Source organism: Frankliniella occidentalis, unplaced genomic scaffold (genome assembly GCF_000697945.3).
Source record: "Frankliniella occidentalis isolate FOCC.00 unplaced genomic scaffold, Focc_3.1 Scaffold171, whole genome shotgun sequence".
Classification (NCBI taxonomy): Eukaryota; Metazoa; Arthropoda; class Insecta; order Thysanoptera; family Thripidae; genus Frankliniella; species Frankliniella occidentalis.
The window spans coordinates 78340-97626 of record NW_026267297.1 but is presented as its reverse complement, the minus strand read 5'-3'; the positions used below and the strand labels follow the sequence as shown (position 1 = coordinate 97626).

The window sequence follows — 19287 nt, the reverse complement described above, 5'->3', positions numbered from 1 at the left end:
CGTCGTCGTAAGCAAGGCTTTGACTGTGTTGTTACTACCGCAGGCGGCTGAGGGTCGGGCGCGGCGGGGCGGCGGTGGGGAAGGGGCGCTACCGGTGACCGTAATGACTCAAAAATTGTTATAATATAGGTGGCGTGCACGAGGAACGGTCCCCGGCCCCGGCCCGGCCCCGCGCCTGGCCCCGGCGTGCTGCAGCGGGCCGCGGGCCGCGCGGCGGTGCGTGGCGGGTGGAATGTCCCGCTCGCGTGCTGCCCGCGGCCATCTCCCTCGCGCCCGTGCTGCGGCCGGGACGACAAGGACGGAGCAAGAGGCCGGCGCGGACGCGGGGGCTCGGCGGGGCCCTTCCGCGAAACGCAGTCAAAGTCCTGCTGTGCCGCGAACGTCCGTCCCTGTTTGTGACTGCACTAGAGTCGCGCCCCACAAAGCACCAAACTCGTTTTCGTAGTGATATTGGAACACTTGCGGGCGGGCCACCACTCGAGGTGGGTTCGGGTTGGGGAACCCCATTTTGATTTTATACTAAATAACAGTGATGGTACAAAATCTCGTCAAAGGTGGTCCATAAGCCAGGGGCGACCTGTTAGCTCAAATTCACTATTCTTTTCCGAAAAGTGAGAGCTTGAGTTAGTTAGAGGTTAATTTGGAGCTGTGTGCTATCAAACAGTAGAACATTTTATTTGTATTGCATAACACGTACATGTACATCCCCGCGGAAACGTATCATTCAGATTTTTGATTCGGTTGTGCCCCCAGCGGGCCCGCCAGGCCGGGCGGCCGCAAGGTGGCGCAGCTCTACGGCTGGCTGGCTCCGGCAGGGAATCTACCCCACGCTCAAGCTGAGCGCTGGCAGCACGGAGTATGGATCCAGCAACAGGTGACGGTGGGTGGAGAGAGGCCTCCCCCTCTTCCCCCTCTTCCCAACCTACTGCCACCACACCACACCACCACTGCTACCGCAGCTACCACACGCTGCACGCCTAGAAGTGCCAGTTTTGCCATTGAAGAGGTCCCGGGTTCCGAAGATCACAAAATGTGCATTCGGAATCTCGCAGAACGGCGACTTTATGTAAGTAGCGTGTAATGCCAGTACTAGTATCCTGCCTTTAACTTTTTGTGGTACGATTGCTAGTTTACCGCATTTTCAGTTTTGGCCTCTGTATCGTCGAGTACCCCTACGACCCACATACCAAAATACGTACTCAGGCTTCTGTTGAAATGGATGTTATTACCCGTGTACGCATAACCCTCCAAATGTACTCGATGATGTTTGCCACTATACCCATAACCTCAAAAATATTATTACTTCAGCAGATTGTGCGATAAGTCACTATTCGTATTTTGAAAGATAATTCAATGTTCAATGAAAGGAAGAAAGCATACATTATCGGGACAGACTCGCTGCGGAAATGTGAACATCACTTACACTGCTGTAAAATCATGTAAAATGTTGAAATATCGAACACAAGAAATCGGTTCATACCCACACGAAGTGTGGCACACTGGGATGTCGTGTATGAAATAGCGATGTGGACCTGAAACTTTTGCTAACCAGAAATATAAATAAGATTCAACACCCACAGCACAGCACAGCGCAGATAGACCGCCCAACAAAAACAGTGTCATTGTTTACTCTGCAAGGTTGCTATGTTGGCCAGACTGGCAGCGGCACTGCGGTGCTCCCCCCAGGAAATCCTACCCCGGGACAAGCTCCTCCTCCTGACCTAGTCCACCACCGATCCATGTGATCGGGAGAGGGCAACGCGAACCATGGCGGCCGAGCGGCGCGCGCTGGAGGAGGTGATGGCGCTCCCCGGCCGCTGGGTGGAGGCGCCAGCCAGCATCCGCATCCGCCGCGCCCTGGAGGACAACAAGGCCGTCCTCTCCTGGCTGCGGGACGCGTCGAGCAGGCCCACGCCCAAGGCCACGCCCAAGGCCACGCCCAAGGCCACGCCGAGGCACACGACGCCCAGGCCGCAGGCCTCGCCGGCCGCACCGGCCCCGCCGCCCGTGGTATTGTCCCGTGAGTGTCACGTCCTCGTCCGGCGCCAGGACGCACAATCCCGGGACTCACGCCCTGGTCGTCTTCGCCGTGCAGTGCAGCTGGTGCGAGCGGGGGCGAGTCCGGGGAGGCGCCGGAAGCGCGCCCGAGCAGGTCATGCGGGTCGTGACCACGGCGGTGTCGAGGCCGAGGGCAAGCAGGGCAAGGTCCGCAGTGCGGCCACCATGACCAGGTGAGCTGAGGTAAGTGCGACACGCTGTTCTCGATGTCCTCGGTGTTTTAACGCTTCTCTGCCTCTGACACTCACGACGCCCTCTCTCTCAGTGCTCGCAGAACGGGAACCACCGCCGTCTCCGTGCCGACCGCGCGGGCCACCAACACCTCGAAGACAGCCTCGGCAGACACCGTGGCCGCCGCCGTGTCCATCTCCAGCATCTCCGTCACGCGAACGGCCTCCACCATGAGCGGCGAGAGCAAAGCCAAGAAACAGCGCGGCAACGACGCGACGAAGTCCAAGACGGTGCGCCCCGACGCCATTCGCCCAAGTCTCGTCGCCGAGCCGTGTCCGCAGGAGGGCAGGCACGGTCAGCAGGGTGTCCTCCTCGCGCGGGCCAAGCGCCCGCGTCCACGCGGCTCAGCGACCTCGGCGAGGACGGCGAAGGCGGTCGTCCGCACCTCGAACCAAGGGGCCGTAAGGGTGGCGAGCGCTACCCCCGGCGCCTCCAGCCGGTGAGTATCGCCCCTCGGCCTGTGCCCCCCTAGTGTCCCTGCCTGATAGGGGTGTGTCCGCCCCACAGCGGCGCCCCCACCCCCACCCCCGCGGGGCCCTCGAGCGCGGCGGCTCTCCGTGGCAGCGCGGTGGGGGCGGGGGTGTCCCTCACCAGCCTCAACCCTCCGCCACCGCCCACCTCCCCGCGCCGCGGCCGCGTCATCGCAGAGTGAGTGAATAGGCACCGGGGCCAAGAGTATGGCACCGTGCAGGTGAACCTGCTCCCAGAGCAGACTCATGGTCTACTCTTTGTACTAGTTTGTGACGTTGGCCAAAGACCTGCGCCTGCGCTGCTGCTCCGAGTGCCGAAAACTCCTTCGGGCGCTATATATCCTCGCCGAGGGCGGTGCAGCTTGAGACAAAATGAAGTGCCGCAACGTCGTCGGTCACGACTTGTTTCTCGGGAGAGAGAGAGAACTCGTCGCGCCGACCTCTTTTCCGTCACGTCCGACACGCTTGTTTGCAGTCCCCAGGCGGTCGGGTTCGATCTGCAGTCCGCATTCGAGGCGATGCTGCGCCGACACCGGCTGGACAGCGCGGCCAGACAGGCCCAGCCCCAGGCGCAGCCCCAGGGCCTGACCGTCGAGCCCCCGCCCCAGCCACCCCAGCCGCCCCAGCCCCACCACGTCCACTGGGACTGCTGCGGGAGCTGCGGCGGCTGCGGTTGCAGCAGCTGTAGCTGGGCCGGCGTGGCGGTGGCGGTTGCATCCTGCACTGCTGGTGGCTGCCACTGCCGCGGCGGCTGCGGCAGCTGCGGCGTCCCCAGCGGCGCCGCGACGTCCAGCATGACGCATCGGCCGGCCCAAAGCGCCAGGATCGCAGCGGAACCACCCCGAGCCGTCCCGCAGCCCGCAGGGACACCCGCAGGGGCACTCGCAGGGATGCCGGCGGGGACACCCGCAGGGTCATTCTCAGGGACCCCCGCGGGGACACCCAGGGGGACGTCCGCAGAGACCGTCACGGCCAGCAATGTGAGTAAGCTGACCGGAGGGAATGGCAGCCGAGCGGGTCGGATTATCGCACCATTCCGTGTGCGGAATGGTATATTTCACCCCATGAAAATTTAATCTAATCTACGGTTGTATAGGAATTGCGATTTGTCATGTGTCAGGCTGACGGCGAGCAGGGGCCGGAGACCAGCCCGTCCGCCACCTCCGCCCGCGGCGCTCCCCCGCCCCCGCCCCGAGATGCCGAGCACGTGATGTGTCTGGGAGACGGCTCGGCCGCAACCACGGCCCCGCCAGACAAGCACGACTCTGGGGACGACGCGGACCGCCTCGAGTTGTGTAACCTGACCTCCGAGAAGACCATCCAGGAAGTTCAGGTGGGAAGGTCTCACGTGTCAAAGCGTGCTCAGCTTAAATGTTGCAGTTCTCCGGCCTCCGCGTCCTTCACGTCTTCACGTCCTCCCTCCCTGTATCTCTTCATTATGCATGTTTATTCTGGGGGCGGCTGCCGTTCAGGCGGCTCTGTCTCATTCCATGGAGCTGTTCGCTGATATGGATGGCGCGGTGGTGCCTGTCCGCGTGAAGGCCATCCGAAAATCAGCGTCCGCCACCACGGCGCGGTGGGCGGAGGGCAAGTCCAAAGGTGAGCACGAGCACCACGCGGTCGGTGGGGGTCGGCGACGTTTCTGGAACTCAGGTCGTAATTTTTTCTTTACACAAACGTTTGTTTAAATTTCACCTAAACAAAATATCCGAAGCTATACATCTGGGCTACCTGGACTGCCTCTCTGGGCAACCTCTGGGCTACCTCTCTGGGTTATTCGTAGAACCAAGGGGATCAATGCGGGTGACGGCGACACTGCACTGCACTGTCACACGCGAACAGGCGCGGATCCAGGGCATAGAACAGAACGCCTGATGGGTAGGCCGGAAGCACGACTTTGCCCTCGGAAGTGTGGTGCTCTTTTTCCTGAACACCGGTCCGACTGTACCTTTTTACCCAAACGCGGCAGGATAATGGTACCATACTCACTACATTCGGGCAATACGTGTCTTCATGTGCAGACTTCAGCCAGCTCGTTGTGCCGATCCCATCCCCCGGACAGCCGGCCGGCTCCCGCACAGCTCCCTTCTCGGCACCCACCCTGTCCAACCTCCCGCCCCGGGAGCCGGTTTGGGCCAGGTCGGCGTCGTCGGCGCCCGACCCGCAAAACAACCGGCAGGCCGCTGGGGTCGGCGACGCGGAGAAGCCGAAGGGTGGCGACGAGCTGCTCAAGAAGGTGGAGTCATCCCTTCTCGGACCGAGTGGGGAGCTCGGCGACGCTCCTCCGCATGGGATCCACTCCGGCGTCATTGGCAGTCCTTGCGCGCTGCGACCCTCGGAGCCCCGACCACGGCACAGGCCCCTCACCAAGAGAACGACGGGGTCCACGTCGTCGGGTGGCCCACCCATGGAGTCTTGGACACTCGCGAGCAAGCGCTTTGCGTATTTGGCTGTTTTTCTCGCCGTGCCTCTGCTGACCCTGTCCACCCTGCTGTTGCGGATACACTGTGATCCGACCCCCATCGTGGACACGGACGGACCCAGCGAAGGCCCCGACGACTTCTTGTCAGATTACTCCGGCATTGAGAGCTCCGTATACTAGGGCGAGTAGGTAAATGGGAAACCAAAATTGAAACGACAAAAATAAGTTCTAAATGTAGATTTATTTTATTTGTTTAACGTGTCTCTTACTGTCATGCGCGCGTCTTATTGTACATAAATACCCGTTTTAATTGCTTTTGGCTTCCTCGCTCGTCCCGAGGCCGTTTCGCTTCACTCCACAACTTCCACCAGAACGCTGCCCGTCACGTTGATGAGCTCTCTTGCGCTGAACGCCGCTACTAGTTTCAGACTGCCGGCCCGTTGTGGCCAAATCCTCTGCTCGATGCGTAGCGTCTCTCCGGGCATCACGTCCCTAAATTAATTAATTGTCAGTTGCTTTTGAAACGACCCAGAGGCAGCAGTTATCAACTGGTGCAGAATAAGTACCCCCCGCCCCGCTGCCACGCCAGAGTGGGGCGAGGAGGTCGTGGTCGAACGAGGCCGACCTGGAGTACCTACCTGTAAGTGAGGACTGAGTTTCGGACGAGGCCAGGACCCTCGGACCTCAGAGAACAGTCGGTGAGCGGGAGCTGAAGTGGGTTTTGGAATTCAAACACGACCGAGCAGGACTCGCCTACCGTCGGCTGGTCTAGGACCTGAAACAACACGGATTGTAGTTTTCAATTAAGCCTCTCCTCTGCCCCATCACCCGCGGCCAGTCCAGGTGCCCCTACCTAGTTATGGCGTAATAAAATCACAGAAAGCAAAGAAAATTCCCCCTTTTTCCAGACCTACCGTTATATTAAGAGTCGGTACAGTGATCTGGAAGTCGTCCTCAGCGGCCCACGTCTGTTTGGTGCCGTCCACGCTCGCCAGCGCAAAGATCTTCATGTTGTTGTACTCGACCATCTTGTCGATGTACTCCTCGGCCTCCACGGTCAGTCGCAGCACGTCGCCTGCACCAGAGACACACGAGTTACTCCTCGTCGCCTTACACTCACCGCCTCGTTAGCCTCGCACTCGGGCGCCTGCTCACTTGCGTACGGCTGGACGAGGAAGTCGCCGCTGGCCTTCTTGACGATGTGCGCCTTGACGCCGGTGTAGTAGACGGACCCGGCGGACAGCGCGGCGCGCACCAGCCGCTCCTGCCCCGAACGGTTCTGCGGGACGAATGCGACAAACGTGAGAATGAACGGCTCGTCAGTGCATGCATGTTATAATTTTATGTTTCTGTTTTTTCCATTTTTTTCACACCGCACCGACAAAGCGGTGGACAATTTTATTTAGTCGTGCTGAACGCGAATCACGGGCCTTTTATCACATCAATCCGAAACCGCTCTCGTTTCCGCCGCGCCATTGTGTAACCCTTTCACCCGGGAAGGGGAAAGAAAGAAGGAAAAAAAAAACATATCAAAACACCACCCTATTTCCTTTTCTTCTTTACATCTCCTCTATCCTCCAGCCACAGGAATCACGCGTGGCGAGTTTGTGGGGGTGCTAGAAAAGAAGATTGTCGAAATGCGATCTTGGCAGATGGAGGAGCCTGCTTTGATCTTGACCAGTACGAGTGCGAAGCGGAGACGCGCCAGGAAGAGCGGCCAATAAAGAAAAGTGCCCTGGCAACCGACCCCTCCAGACCGGGCTGCGTATACGGTGTGCTCCTCTCTCTTTCTCTCGCTCCACCCTGGCGTGCATTTCAGAGCGAGAGAGGGAGAGAGAGAGGGCCGCAGCTTCCGGGGGCGGCACGCTGGACCAAGGCGATCGTCCGCACCATCATCTCTCTTTCTGAAGGCGGCCCCCCATTCTTCTCGCGGTCACGCAAGCACGCGATAAGCGGAGTACAAAAAGCATCGGGCCCCATAAAGTAATGCTTTTACCCGAGTTAACTCAAACCAGAGCGGCAGTGGTTCATTATTTATCTTGTAGCAGCACGACTCAGGAAAAAAACATTTCACAGTAGTTTATGGTGGGCAAGAACCCGGCAGCGTTACCGCACCTCAATGTGGACCTCCACGGCGAAGGGCTCCCCGATCTGGATCTTGTCGATGTCGTTCAAGGTGAAGGACACGTCGTCGTACTCGGGGGGAGGGACGTCGTAGAAGCGCTTGGCGCGCGCGCTGCCCCTCACCGCGTTGAGCAGCGAAATGCGCTCCATGTTCGTCCCTGCAGAAGGAGGAGATGAGCGTGAGGCACCATCAATGAGGAAGGTTCAACAGAGCCATTAGGAGATGGGTCGTGACGGATACCTTCGGGTGCTTTGTACAGGTCGATGATGTCGTCGCAGTCGTCGTCGCCAACGTGGTCGAAGATGAAAGGCGTCTTGGTCAGGATGCGGCGGCCGATGCTGCAGAGTTGTAGAGAGGGGGTCAAATCACTCCGCAAAGGTCACTAGTAGGTTTCGCTGAATCGAAAATGAAAAGTTGAAAGAAGTAAGTAAAGGAGTGGCAAACCGCGGAGCCGGAACCAGCAGACATAACTTAAATTCCGATCGAAGTAGGAATTACTAGTTTGTTAAATTTTGCGCGACTCATCACAAATACAATTGTGTACTAGTTTATCCGGCTCCGCTTTGTCACTTATTTTTATCTCCTCCCTGTCCATTTTCGATTCAGCGAAACACCCTTGTGTCTGATAAAACCGTGAGAGTGGCGTCCGTCCTCCCAAACAATGCTGCTGGCATTTTTTTCACTTTTATCAAATTATCCTGTCGGCCCAAGTAAAACTGTCGCGAGCTACCCCTTTCGCTCGTCCTTGCCGTTGCCATGGGTCATGCCGCTGCTATGTCGTATGTCGCAGAAGCACTTTTTTCTTACTCTTCTCCTCCCTCACTCCCCCCCGTTTTGTTTTTCCTCTCGTTTTCTCGTCTTGTTTCTCTCATGTTTCCCTTTCTTCTGGACGCATTTTCTTTCACCCTTGCGGCGGCGTCGCAGAGCTGTTTGTACTCACTGGTACTTGTTGGAGTCGATGCGGGTGAAGCCGAGGTCGCTCGAGGGGTCCTCGATCCAGCGGATAACGTCTGCGTTGACCGACGCCAGCATGAAGGGTACGTCGTACTTGAGCCCCACCTCACCTCGCCGGATGGCCTCAAGAGACGCGGGGCCGCACTGGTAGAAGCCTGCACGAGGTAAATAAAAACATCATTCCCGGTGAAAAAGTATTTTTTCAAACTATATGAGATAGCAGAAGGAAAATGCAGCCGCATATAGTTCTCAGATTTAAATAACGCGCCGCCGCTCTGCTCTTGATGTGAGCCGTCATGAATAAAATGAAATGAGCGAGTCGACGCGCGTGGCAGAGGTTGGCAGTGCTCGCCCGCCCCGCCTGCTGCCGCCCCCCCACACATAACGCACTCACTATCAGACGTCTCCTGAGGGGTGGCGTCGCAGGCCTGCCAGCCGCCGTATCCGCTGGGGAGGTCGGGACGCGCCATCCAGACGTCAGTCCAGACGTGATAGTTCCAGATGGAATCTTTGCCGCCGCTCGGGTTGAGCGGGTCCCACGGCAGCTCGTCGCGCTCGTCCGAGTAGAAGCGGTCCACCGATAGCGACGAGTTGGCGTCGTGCGCCGACACGAGGCAGGACACGACGCGCGCCGGCAGCCCCAGGACGCGGCACACTGCAAAAGCAGATATCATCAGATTTGGATTTCCTCTGTGAAAAATAATATCCTCTTAAATTTGCAGCATTTATTGTAATTTTTATTGACAAAACATGTTGTAAATGCCCTAAAGCCTATTCTTGCTTGTCGATCAATTCCACGTCGCTACAGTGTGGTTTTAAATTTTCTAAATTTAAAAGTTCTTTTACAACGCACGCAAATCATGGAAAATTTTCCCGCAAACCTGCCACGATTATATTTTTACGGTGTTTTACGGACATTATTTTGCGGGCCCCGACACTTTCTCGGAGCTCAAAGAATAGCCGGAGTTCGAACAGTCGAATTCGACTTCATACTTACGCGTACAGAGTACCCCGGCGAAGATCCAGCACTGGCCGTACCTCACGGAGACGCCCGTATTCAGGTACTCCTCCAGGATGGCGACCGAGCCCGTCCAGCAGGACGGCGCCGTGCCGTCCTCGTACTGGCCGTCCCACCGGCCGATGAGGACGCCGCCATCGTCGTTGGCGTTAACCTAGAAGCGTTTGGTATATAACTAAAAGTGTTGTAACGTGGGTGATCCCTAACCAGTGATACTTTGGTGCGAATAAAAAACAAACCAGCTTCGTAAGCGCCCTGGACATGCGCACGGGGTCCCCGCGCTCCGAGTGTGGGATCCCGGTGCGCTCCAGCACCATCAGGGCGGCCGGAAGCACCCGCTCGTCGAACTGACCGAACACCCACTCGCGGCCCTTGGTGAATCCCATGGGCCCGACCCACACCTTGCCGACGTCGTTGAGCACGAACTCGTCCAGGAGCGCCGTCTCCTCCATGTACACCGAGTCGTCTGGAAAACAAATGTACATAATCACAATGACTCAATAAAGAATTCCGGTAAAGCTGAAATGCAGAAGAATGCGGGGAAGAAGAAAACGGACATCTTTATGCTTTAGCATGGTGACTTCCGTTTTCTTTTTCCCTGCATTATTCTGTATCTCAGCTTTACCGGAATGCTTTATTGTTGTCAAATGTTGTTAAATAATGTAAGTGATAACGAAAATTTCCCCGAATATTTTCCTAGTATATTTTCCCACTTTGAATTTCATTTCGGACTCACGCTTTTCCCAAGGGTTGAAGAGCAGGCTCACGGGCACGGGGTGCTGGTAGGGGAAGGCGTAGGCCGGGCCGGCGTCCGGCGCGCCCAGCGCGGCGCCGTCGATCGTTTCCACAATCACTTGCCATTCACCGACGGGGGCATCCGCGGGGCTGCGGACCTGCGGGGCGGACGGAGCAAGGCAAGGGGAGGGGCTGACAAACTTCATGGACGGCCAACTTTGTTCGGATTATTTGGCAGACAGCAACGACCCTTTCGGAATGGCCGCTCTGTTTGGCCATGGCACTTTTGCTGGTGGTCTTATTAGTATTCCTCGCCTTATTATTTTAAACGCGGCGGAGGGACTATAGGAGTGAGGGGAGGCACGCGGCCCGGGGAGGGGGCAGAAACGGAAAACAATTCCGGACCAAAGTACGCCAATGAACTCACGCTGCTGCTGATTTCCGCCTCCCGCTTCCGATGTTTGTCTTCCATTTTCGCGATTGGCCATATTTTATTTTGCTTTCTCGTGCGCTTTGTTTTTAAATGATTCCTTTTCTTTTATTCTAGCGACTTACCTCCACGGTGATGGTGTTGACGTCCATCGCGGTGATCCTGCTCTCCCACTTGTAGGCGTGGTCGTCGAACTCCACGCCGTCGGCCTGCCAGGGCGCCAGCCGCATCCTGCCCAGGGTGTCCCGCATGGCATGGGGCTCGGGGCCTGTCAACAGGAGCGCGCCGTAAGTTTTCCAGTCTGTGTTGGCCACCTTTTGTCTTCCGCACTCTGGGCCCCTCTTAATGAGGCAGAAACAGTGTCATGTTGTCGTCGAGTGGATATCGATTACGAGACGACGGGCCGACGACAACGGGCCGACCCCCCCGGGATTGTTTCCATCCTCTCCCGCCACGCGCTCTAAAAACGAAAGGCGAAGGGATGACGGTGAGAGGGGAGGGTGAGGGTGGGAATTGAGGGAGGGGGGGGGGCTGAGTGGATTGTAGAGACAGACGGGGGCAAATACTGACAGAAAGATGATCAGACTTCCCGTGCTTTCGCGTGCGGGGGTGGGTGGTCGCAAGAGGGTTAGGGGTGTAAGGAGGGTGGGAAAGAGAGGTGGGGGGAGGGGGGAGGTAAGTCGGCATCGGAGACAGAAGGGCGGAAGGAGAATTATTGGCGGAGAGCGGGAAAGGGAGAGAGGGGGGCGTACAGCTGGAGCTGGTTGGGCCGCGGTTAGCCACTTTTGTGATGGTGCGACCCCCTTTCCCCCTGCGCCTCCCCGCTTTCTCCTCCCCCTTTCAGTTTGTGTTCCATTCAAAATGAGATCGTAAAAGCGACCAAGCGGCTTCCTGTATTTTTTATGTATACATAATAAAGCGTTGATGTACACGCCGCGTCCATCCCGCCGGCGAGCGCCGCGCGCGACGCAGCGGGACGCCGAGAAAAATGGACTTTTGACTTTTTTTTGGAACAGTGCGGGGGTCAGGGCGGGCGGGTACCTCCCCGCCCTTCTGAAACCTCTGGCCAGCCCTTTGTGCCGCAACGGCGGGGGGTCAGCCCCGACCGCACTACAGGGGCGTGCCTGTGACCCCCCTCCCCTTCCTAGCCGCACCCGCACCCGCCCCTACGCCCCGGCGGCACGCATTAGCCACGGGCTGTCGAGGACACCGGCGGCGCGGACCTAGTGTGCCACCTCAGTCCTGCCTCCTTGACGTACCGACCGAGGCCCCCATGCCCTGGCCGAGCACAGGGTGGAGCAGCGGTGGTAGGGGGTGCCGCCCGAGGCGACCCTCACCACCCCGCAGCTACTCTCCGCCGCAGAGGCTCAAGCATTAACTTTTCACATTTCGCCCGTTGGCGTCATCCCGTTATGCCCGGCCGGCAGTCGCATCGTTGATGATTGCGCGGCCCCGTGCCCACCAGCCCCAACCGCCCTGGCCGCCACGCCCGCCCGCGTTTTTACGGCCCTTGTTTGCGACGTCCTGACGAGCTCGTCGCCGCCACCAGCGCGGCGCACGAGATGAGGCTGGCGTCAGCGGGCGTCGCAGCGGGGGGCGCTCCGCTTCGACCTTCCTGCATACATAGATAGTTTGCCCGGCCTGACAGTCTTCAGAGACCTTCAAAACATGCCGCTTTAAATATATATGAGTTTTTGTTGTTTTCCACGGCCTCCGTTTCCCTGCTAACAACCCGCTCCGCGCGCTTTCTTGCCAGCCTCCTACCCCTACTGCTTGCTGGGTGCTCTCCTCCCCGAGCTGCTCCTACCCGTTTCCCGACCCGCAGTCAGCGCAGCGCAGGCACTCTGCAGCGGTGTCCCGCCCCCGACTCGCCGCCGCCCCGCGCCCCGCAACCCCACGCCACGGCGGCGTCGAACTTTGAGCGGCGGTGCTCGACGACTTAGCAAAGTAATTTCGGTTCGCAGATATAGCTGTAAGCTAAGGACGCAAATTTGAGCGGTTCCACCCTGCCGTGCCCACCAGGCCCTGCCCGGCAACCCGCCTCCCCCTCGCCCCCTCCTCCCCACCCCGCCTCGTACGGCGCACCTTATTGGAGCATTTGACGGCAGGGGTCAGATTCATTTCACTTCATGTTCGCCAGCAGTGAGAAGGGGATGGAAAGAAAGTTACAGGGGGGAGGGGTGGTGGTGGTGGAAGCGAGCAAGGTACCTACCTTATTATCGCCCTGAAAGCGGGAACGACGGGCGAAGGGGAGCGCCGTGGAGGACGGGCCAAAGAGACGGGGCTGGGGGGACGTCGGGATACATCCAGTTTCATTCAGTTTACGTCTGTGAGCGAGGCCTGCTGCGCTTGGCTACGCCAAGCCGCCAAGCGCCGCTCCGTCCCGTCATCCTCGACCAACGAACCCCCCCAACCGCCAGCCCCGTCTCGCTCCCCCCGTAAGTCGGAGACTTGACATCATTTTATTGCCAACTGCAAAGCCACTGCCAGCCCCCATACCGCCCACGCCCACCGCCTCTCCCCCTTCTTTCCCGCCCTGGACGCCGAAAACCCATCCCAGCCCGTCTCCCCACTTCCGCAGCTCCAACGTGGCATGTGGCATGCTTCCATGTAATATTCCTCTGCGCTTGACAGTCATACTCTCTTTGCAGCGAACCTCCTTGAGCCGCGCCTGCGCGCCCGCCGCACCCCCTGGGCGCTGGGCCCGTGTCGTACCCTCGTACCCCTTAGTTTACACCCCAACCCCCCTCCTCTCCGTGATACATGTTGGTCGTGACGTCCAGCCTGGTACGACGGCACGGGGCCCTTACCCCTTGCTCACCCCTGAACCCCCCGCCCGCTACTCTCTTTCTCCGTCTTTAAGGCCCCCTATCATCCCTTTCGCCGTCCTTTCTACCCCGCCCTCTCTGACACCCCCCACTCCCCTTTCCCCGCGCAAGAAGACTCGTGAGGAGGAACAGCACCCCAGAGTGTCTGCGTCCTTGTCGCACCCGTTGAACAGAGGGGGACACGGCGCGCACACAACCCCCAGCGAGGGGCCCGAGCGGGTTGTGCCCCCGGCCCGGGTCACAGCGGCGGCCCCCTGCACCACCGCCCCACCCTGCCACGCCCCGCCACGCCCCGCCGCGCGTCGCTCGGTCTCAGAGGGCGCATTCCGACCCATCCCCATTTCACATGACAACTTGGCGTTTTGAATACAACTGCCCATCGCTTTTATACACGGGGTGGTCCGAAGGGGCCGAAGGGCAGTGGGCCAGCAGGCGGGCGGGCGGCGGCGGCCCTCCGTCGTCGTTCCGCAAGCACTTCATTCCCACCGCCGTCCTCGTCCCGTCCGGTTGTCAGGCGAGCCCGCCGCGCCCCTCCCCGCCCCTCCCCTCCCCGGCAGAGCAGCGCTGAAAGGCGCTCTGATTGAGAGGAAGGGAGAGCGGGCCGCCGCCGGCTGGGTAGACAACCCACCGCGCGCCGCCGGCTCGGTTGCATACCTCGTAGGCGCCGCGCCGCTCGCCGCATCCACGTGTCTGCCGCCGCATTTCCCCTCTTTCTTCTCATGTTTTTATTTTAAAGAAGACACCGTCATTCACTTTATATAGCGTTGCGCGGCGCTCTCTGCCCGCGGTGGCGGATGCAGCCGGTGGGATGATATTGGCCCTGCTGTCAAGAGCAACGGGACGCGGCTGAACGAGGTGACACATCTGGTCATGAGAGCGACCGGGGCGGGGCGGGCCGATGCGCTTGCATGCCGTCATGTCGTTGTGCACCGAGGAGGGTGGGTGGTGGGTGGTGGTGGAAATGGGGGCGATGCAGCTATAGCTGGTTGACGTTAACGAAGCGGAGGGGGGTAGTAGGGGGACGGGGACCCCCACCTCGTGCACGAGGCGGTATCTGCTGTTCTCCGTCCAGCAGCAGTTACAAATCCTATAAAATACTGCTCGCTCGCGCTGCGTTCGTATCGTCCGTCCTCTCCATCTCCCTTCTCCGTCTGTCCGCCCCGATGTCGCCGACGCACTCTCTCCCTCCCGCTCTCCCGCCCCGCCCGCTCTCCCGTTGCTGCCACCAGAGGGACGGGCGCCAAAACGCGCGGAGAGAAATCACACACACCTCGTCTGCTCCACTGAGAGATATCGGAGACAAAAGGGAAGGAATCATGCCGGACACTCCGCTCTCACCCCTACCTCTGCCAACCACCCCGACACCCCCTCTACTTTTGACCTTTTCTATTCTTTTCTCCTTGCTCGACCACTTCGAGCAGGCTTTTCCTCGGCGAACACCTCTTCCTTACCGAGCGTGAAGATGAGGGTGACGACGTCCTCTGGGGCCAAGTCCCTGTTGAACCGGATGGCGAGGAAAAACGGCTGCCCCCGTCGAAGCACGGCCCTGGGGACCTCCGCGTGCACCTGGGTAGTAAAGCAAACGGGTTATGGGTGCAAGCGGATAGGGAGAGGGGAGACTACAAGAGAAAGGCTAGAAATAGAGAATGGCAAGCGGGGGAAAATAGAGAAGCTGTGCGTTGTTCGCACGGCTCGCTCTCACCTGCTCGAACATGACGGTGCGGTGCTCCTCCGCGTTCTGCCTCTCGTACAGGTGCACGTTCTCCACTTGCAGCTCCATGGCGGATGCGATCTGTAAAACCAGAAGACGACGCAGCTTTAGTGTTGGGCATAAACGGGCAGCTAGCCGCTCGATAAGGATGAATAGCCATCCGAAAGTTTTACTTTTCGCGAAACTTTTCTGGGACGCATAAGGAGTTTGGTTGAAGAAGGGGGGGGGGGGTCTGCTTGCGCAGGATGGCGCGGAAGGTCTCGAAGGTCACGCGGGTGGTGGTGGCTGGGCGGCCTCCGCGTCCGGCGGCGGCGTCCGCGCGCTCCAAGAATAGGGTCAAGTTCAGTATAGACAGGCGCTCAAATTTGTCTTACTTGTCGCCCCGCTCCGCGCCGCTGCGCGCTCCCGTCGGGCACGGCCACGGCGTGGCGTTATAAATCCGCGAGGGGCTTTGCACCCCCTCTCCCCCCGTCTCCTCTCCCAACTCCCTCCCTCCCACAGCTCGCTCTCCCCCGATGCTGCTCCGTGCGAGATGAATCGTTGCCGGACGGCGATAAATGTCAAGCCAAGGTCAGGCATTGTCTCTCGCGGGGGTCGGCTCCCGGCGGGGGTGGACCCTGCTCCCAGCAGAGGCGGACGGGGACCTCCCCGGACGGACGGACGGGCAGACGGACTTTACGGACGGACCTACGGACGGACGGACGGACGGACGGCGGCGCCCACTCTGGCTGCGCCTCTGGGCTGCGCCCCGCCTATAGTCGGTCGCGGTTAATGTCGTCCCGGACGCGACCGGAGTCCACCGCAGCAGAGCGAGAGCCAGGGCCGACCGGAGGGTCATTCCGTCCGTAATGGCGAGCCGTGTAGCCAGCGCGGCGAGCGCGGCGCGGGGAAGTACCGCGCCACTCCACGAGCCGCCACCTGCACTCAGCCCCCTCCCCCCACCCCCCTTTCCACCTCGGGATTAGCAACGCCGCCCGGGCCGCCCATGGAGGACAATGAGAGAAAGGAAAGGGTAGCGCCGCGCACCGCACCGCGGCAAATGCCATTAGGTGATATTTGTTTGTCAGAGACAGAGCAAAGGCCAGCGACATTTATATGACCGTGTCAAAAGGCAACCCCCCCTGCTCGACGCGCGAAGCGACCCCCCACCCCCTTCCCTCTCTCCCCGTACACCCTTACACATCCTATACGCCCCTGTCCCTCTCGACGAGGTGCTGTGTCCGACTCCACCCACCCACCCCTCCCGACCCGAGGGTATCCCCCGCGCGGCGGGTCACGCCCCCACCCCCCTCTGCCCCCTTTCATCCGCGCACTTGTGAGCGGCGCTGCCGGGGCGGGCCGGGTGTAGCGGATGTACATCTCACCATACATCATTGCTGATCTACATTTTAATTATGGCCTTATTTACATCTTTTGTGTGCATATCATTTCTGTGTTGTGAAAGCCAACTGTGTGTGTGTGTGAGTGTGTGTGTGTGTGTGTGTGTGTGTTTGTGTGTGTGCGCGCGCGCGCGCGCGCGCGCGCTCTCGGGCCCGTAATTCGTCGAGCACCGATCTACAAAATGTGCGGCGCGCGAGGATCTCTATTTATCTGTCTCTATCTCACTCCGTCAGCAACGAGCGGTCCTCGCACACACGCGTCGCCCTGCCAGCGCAGCGGGGGGTCGAAAAACATTCAGGGCTTTTTGAATGGCCACTCTCTCCATCTCTATCTCTCTCGTTCACCCTCTCTCTCCCTCACTCCACCTCGCTCTCCCGCTCTTTCCTAGGCCTTCCAGACGATCGGCCGACTCCCCACCACCCCCGGGCCCCCGAAGCCATCCCCCGCTGTTCCGTTTATATATCTATCTATATGACACGGGACAATATGTCATGACAGCCGAAACAATTAATTTTCCCTCCTCCGCCTACAAGAGAGGCAACAGAAGAGGCGTATATGTAGGGATACGACGAAAAGGAAGAGCGACCCCGTTTCCGTCTCGTCTGCACGTGCCAGAATCGTGTGTGTGTGTATATATACCCCCCCCTCCTCTGCTCGATCACCCCTCCGCCGTTTTATTTCTTCTCGCTTTCATATCGGATCATCCAGGCTGGCTCACGGACCCCCGACTATCTCGCACAGTTATAGTAGTAGTGTACCGGCACGCGGGCGTGCTGGCAGGTTTGCCTACCGCCACTAAACACGGCGCCTTATGGCCCCGGGGGGTAACCCGCCCACACCGCTCACACGCGTGCCTGCGGTACAGAGCACAGTTGTAAACAAAATTAATGATAGGAGTTCGTTCGTATGCCACCCACGTATATACAGGTTTTCTAGGAAGGAACAATTTTGTTGATTCGCGAAACAACAACTGTCCCGACGCGCGTCAAATTCTCTTTGAAATGCCATGTCGCGGCACAACCAACCAGCAGTGTCCGTCGTGTTCTTGTCAACGACAGAAACTACGTACCATACGCTGCGAGCTGGTTCTGCATAATAGAGGGGGACAAAAGGTCACAATCGCAACAGCAACACGAGGCTTTACGTATTGGTATTTGGAGCGTGTATGTTCAAGCATGGAATCTACTGCCACAACCATTTGTGTCCGTGTGTGAGCGTGCCTTTTCCCTGCCGATCAGGACACCCCGCTCCCCTTCCCCTTCCCCCCTGGCTCTCAGTGCCCAGCCAATACTCACGGCCCCGGTGTCGTCGGGCACCGTGCACTTCCATGTCCTTTCACCGCTGTCATGCCCCTCGCCGTCCCTCTCATCCTCACCTGGGCACTTCTCTCTAGCTGGCGCGCTAGCGCGCTGCTAGCTCTGCTGCGCAGGCCCCCTTTCCACCTGCTTGCCTTCGACTAGACCCCCCCACCCATTCTCCGGGCCTGTCCACTCAACTTTTCACCTGTCGCCAGAGCCACTTTTGAGCCCGCCCTCCCCTTGCCGCCCGCTCCACCCCGCGGCCGTCCGCCCTCTCGCTGACTTATTTCGACCCCGCCGTCCACTTTGTGCGGTGTGTGCTGCTGCTGCTGCTGCTGCTGCTGCTGCTGCTGCTGCTGGCACCGTCGAGCTGTCACATCCCCAATAAAAGGTTTTAAGAGGTTTTGCGTGGGTTGTTATTCTTGGCGTGTTACGTCACGCCCGCTTAATACTCGGCGTCTGCAACCGCTCTGCCCTGCATACGGCCAATACTTTTCCTAAACTTTGGCCCTGGACATGCTCCAAGTTATTGGGGGGATTCTTGTGAGATTCTAAAACACCTGCACCGCAGGTACCCCAGTTTATACAGATGGGAAGGAGGGGGGGGGGAAGAGCACAGGTGGAACCGGTAAATCACATTGCCGGGGCCGGCCGGGCAGGGTATACTCGGGAATTCGTGAAAGACTCGGACCCAGATCCCCAATTCTAGAGCTCAGTTATAGGAAGGTGGGTATGGGTTGAGGGGTATCTTACTTCCTACAATCAGTGTACGCTCTCTCCTCCAATCACTTTAGAATCACAGTCTTTCACACATTTTCCAGACAAAATCCCCCCCCCCCCCCCCCCCCCGAAAAAAACTCTACAGAAACGATCTTTTTCATCAGCAATTCAGAAAATTTGTTCCAATCACCAACGAGTGTACGCTCATTTTCGAAGTGAGGTACGGGTACGTGGGACTTGAAAGCGGATGACTCGAATAAGGCGTCTCGTCTCCCTTTGGATAAACAGGACTTCCTCCTACGGGGAGAAAGCCCCGGGAGACCAGAGGCTGCGGTGCGGACACAGAGACGTCTAAAGGCAGCCACCTTGTAGGGCCAAAGGCGGCCAAAGGCAAGTGCCCAGCAGGGGGGTGGGCGAGAGGACTGCTGCGGGGAGGAGAGGGTGGTTCGGACGGACGGGGCCCCTCTCCCTTCTGCTCCAAATCCTGGCTTTATCCCCCCGGCCAGTCTATCCCCCCTCTATCTCCTTGCGACCCGGGCGACCACCACGCCCCGCCACCGTCACCGCCCTTCAAAAGCTATCTATCAATCTATTAGATGGTGGTCAGCTCAGCGGACGCTAAATTGGCCGCGCTCCCGAACACGGGGGTCCTGCCCCGCCCCGCCCGGCCCGGGTCCCTGGCGGGGTGGTCCGGCGATAGCCTCACAGGGCCGGCCCGATATCGGGTGGACCAGAAATCATAGCGGCGCGTAGGCGGGCCGGCGGGCGGCCGGTTTAATTCCTCGCGTTTCCGCAGCGAAGCAGGAACCGGAAGCCCTCCTTCTTCTTTCCCTGCTCGCGCCGTAAGTCGAGTTGACCTGTGACCCGGTGGGACGGCGACGAGGCTGTGGGGGGCGCGGGGTGCGCG

The 19287-nt window shown here is 59.3% G+C and overlaps 2 protein-coding genes across 3 annotated transcripts in view; one reads left to right on the top strand and one right to left on the bottom strand.

The window, feature by feature from the left end:
• The first annotated feature begins 1633 nt into the window (after positions 1–1633).
• On the top strand, positions 1634–5495 carry LOC113210169 (nascent polypeptide-associated complex subunit alpha, muscle-specific form-like). 2 transcript variants are annotated; one of them, XM_052271743.1, is made up of 7 exons: positions 1634–2020; positions 2096–2231; positions 2324–2728; positions 3235–3739; positions 3880–4092; positions 4232–4358; positions 4781–5495. In XM_052271743.1, the coding sequence occupies exons 1-7, from the start codon at positions 1768–1770 to the stop codon at positions 5359–5361; spliced, it is 2220 nt and encodes a 739-aa protein (XP_052127703.1). In that variant the 5' UTR covers positions 1634–1767; the 3' UTR covers positions 5362–5495. The 2 variants fall into 2 exon arrangements, with proteins under 2 accessions (XP_052127703.1, XP_026283814.2); XM_026428029.2 differs by having other exon boundaries at positions 1634–2231.
• LOC113210168 (hemocyte protein-glutamine gamma-glutamyltransferase-like) overlaps positions 5404–19287 on the bottom strand; it is a 37788-nt gene continuing 23904 nt past the window's right edge. Inside the window, exons 2-15 of the mRNA XM_026428028.2 lie at positions 14974–15063; positions 14723–14837; positions 10569–10711; positions 10015–10171; positions 9518–9744; positions 9258–9432; positions 8655–8915; positions 8247–8415; positions 7547–7644; positions 7297–7463; positions 6337–6460; positions 6096–6256; positions 5820–5956; positions 5404–5673 (exon numbers count right to left, since the gene is read on the bottom strand). Of these exons, the coding sequence (XP_026283813.2) occupies positions 5532–5673; positions 5820–5956; positions 6096–6256; positions 6337–6460; positions 7297–7463; positions 7547–7644; positions 8247–8415; positions 8655–8915; positions 9258–9432; positions 9518–9744; positions 10015–10171; positions 10569–10711; positions 14723–14837; positions 14974–15051 (2154 nt within the window). The 5' untranslated portion in view covers positions 15052–15063 and the 3' untranslated portion in view covers positions 5404–5531. The remainder of the gene's footprint in view (positions 5674–5819; positions 5957–6095; positions 6257–6336; positions 6461–7296; positions 7464–7546; positions 7645–8246; positions 8416–8654; positions 8916–9257; positions 9433–9517; positions 9745–10014; positions 10172–10568; positions 10712–14722; positions 14838–14973; positions 15064–19287) is intronic.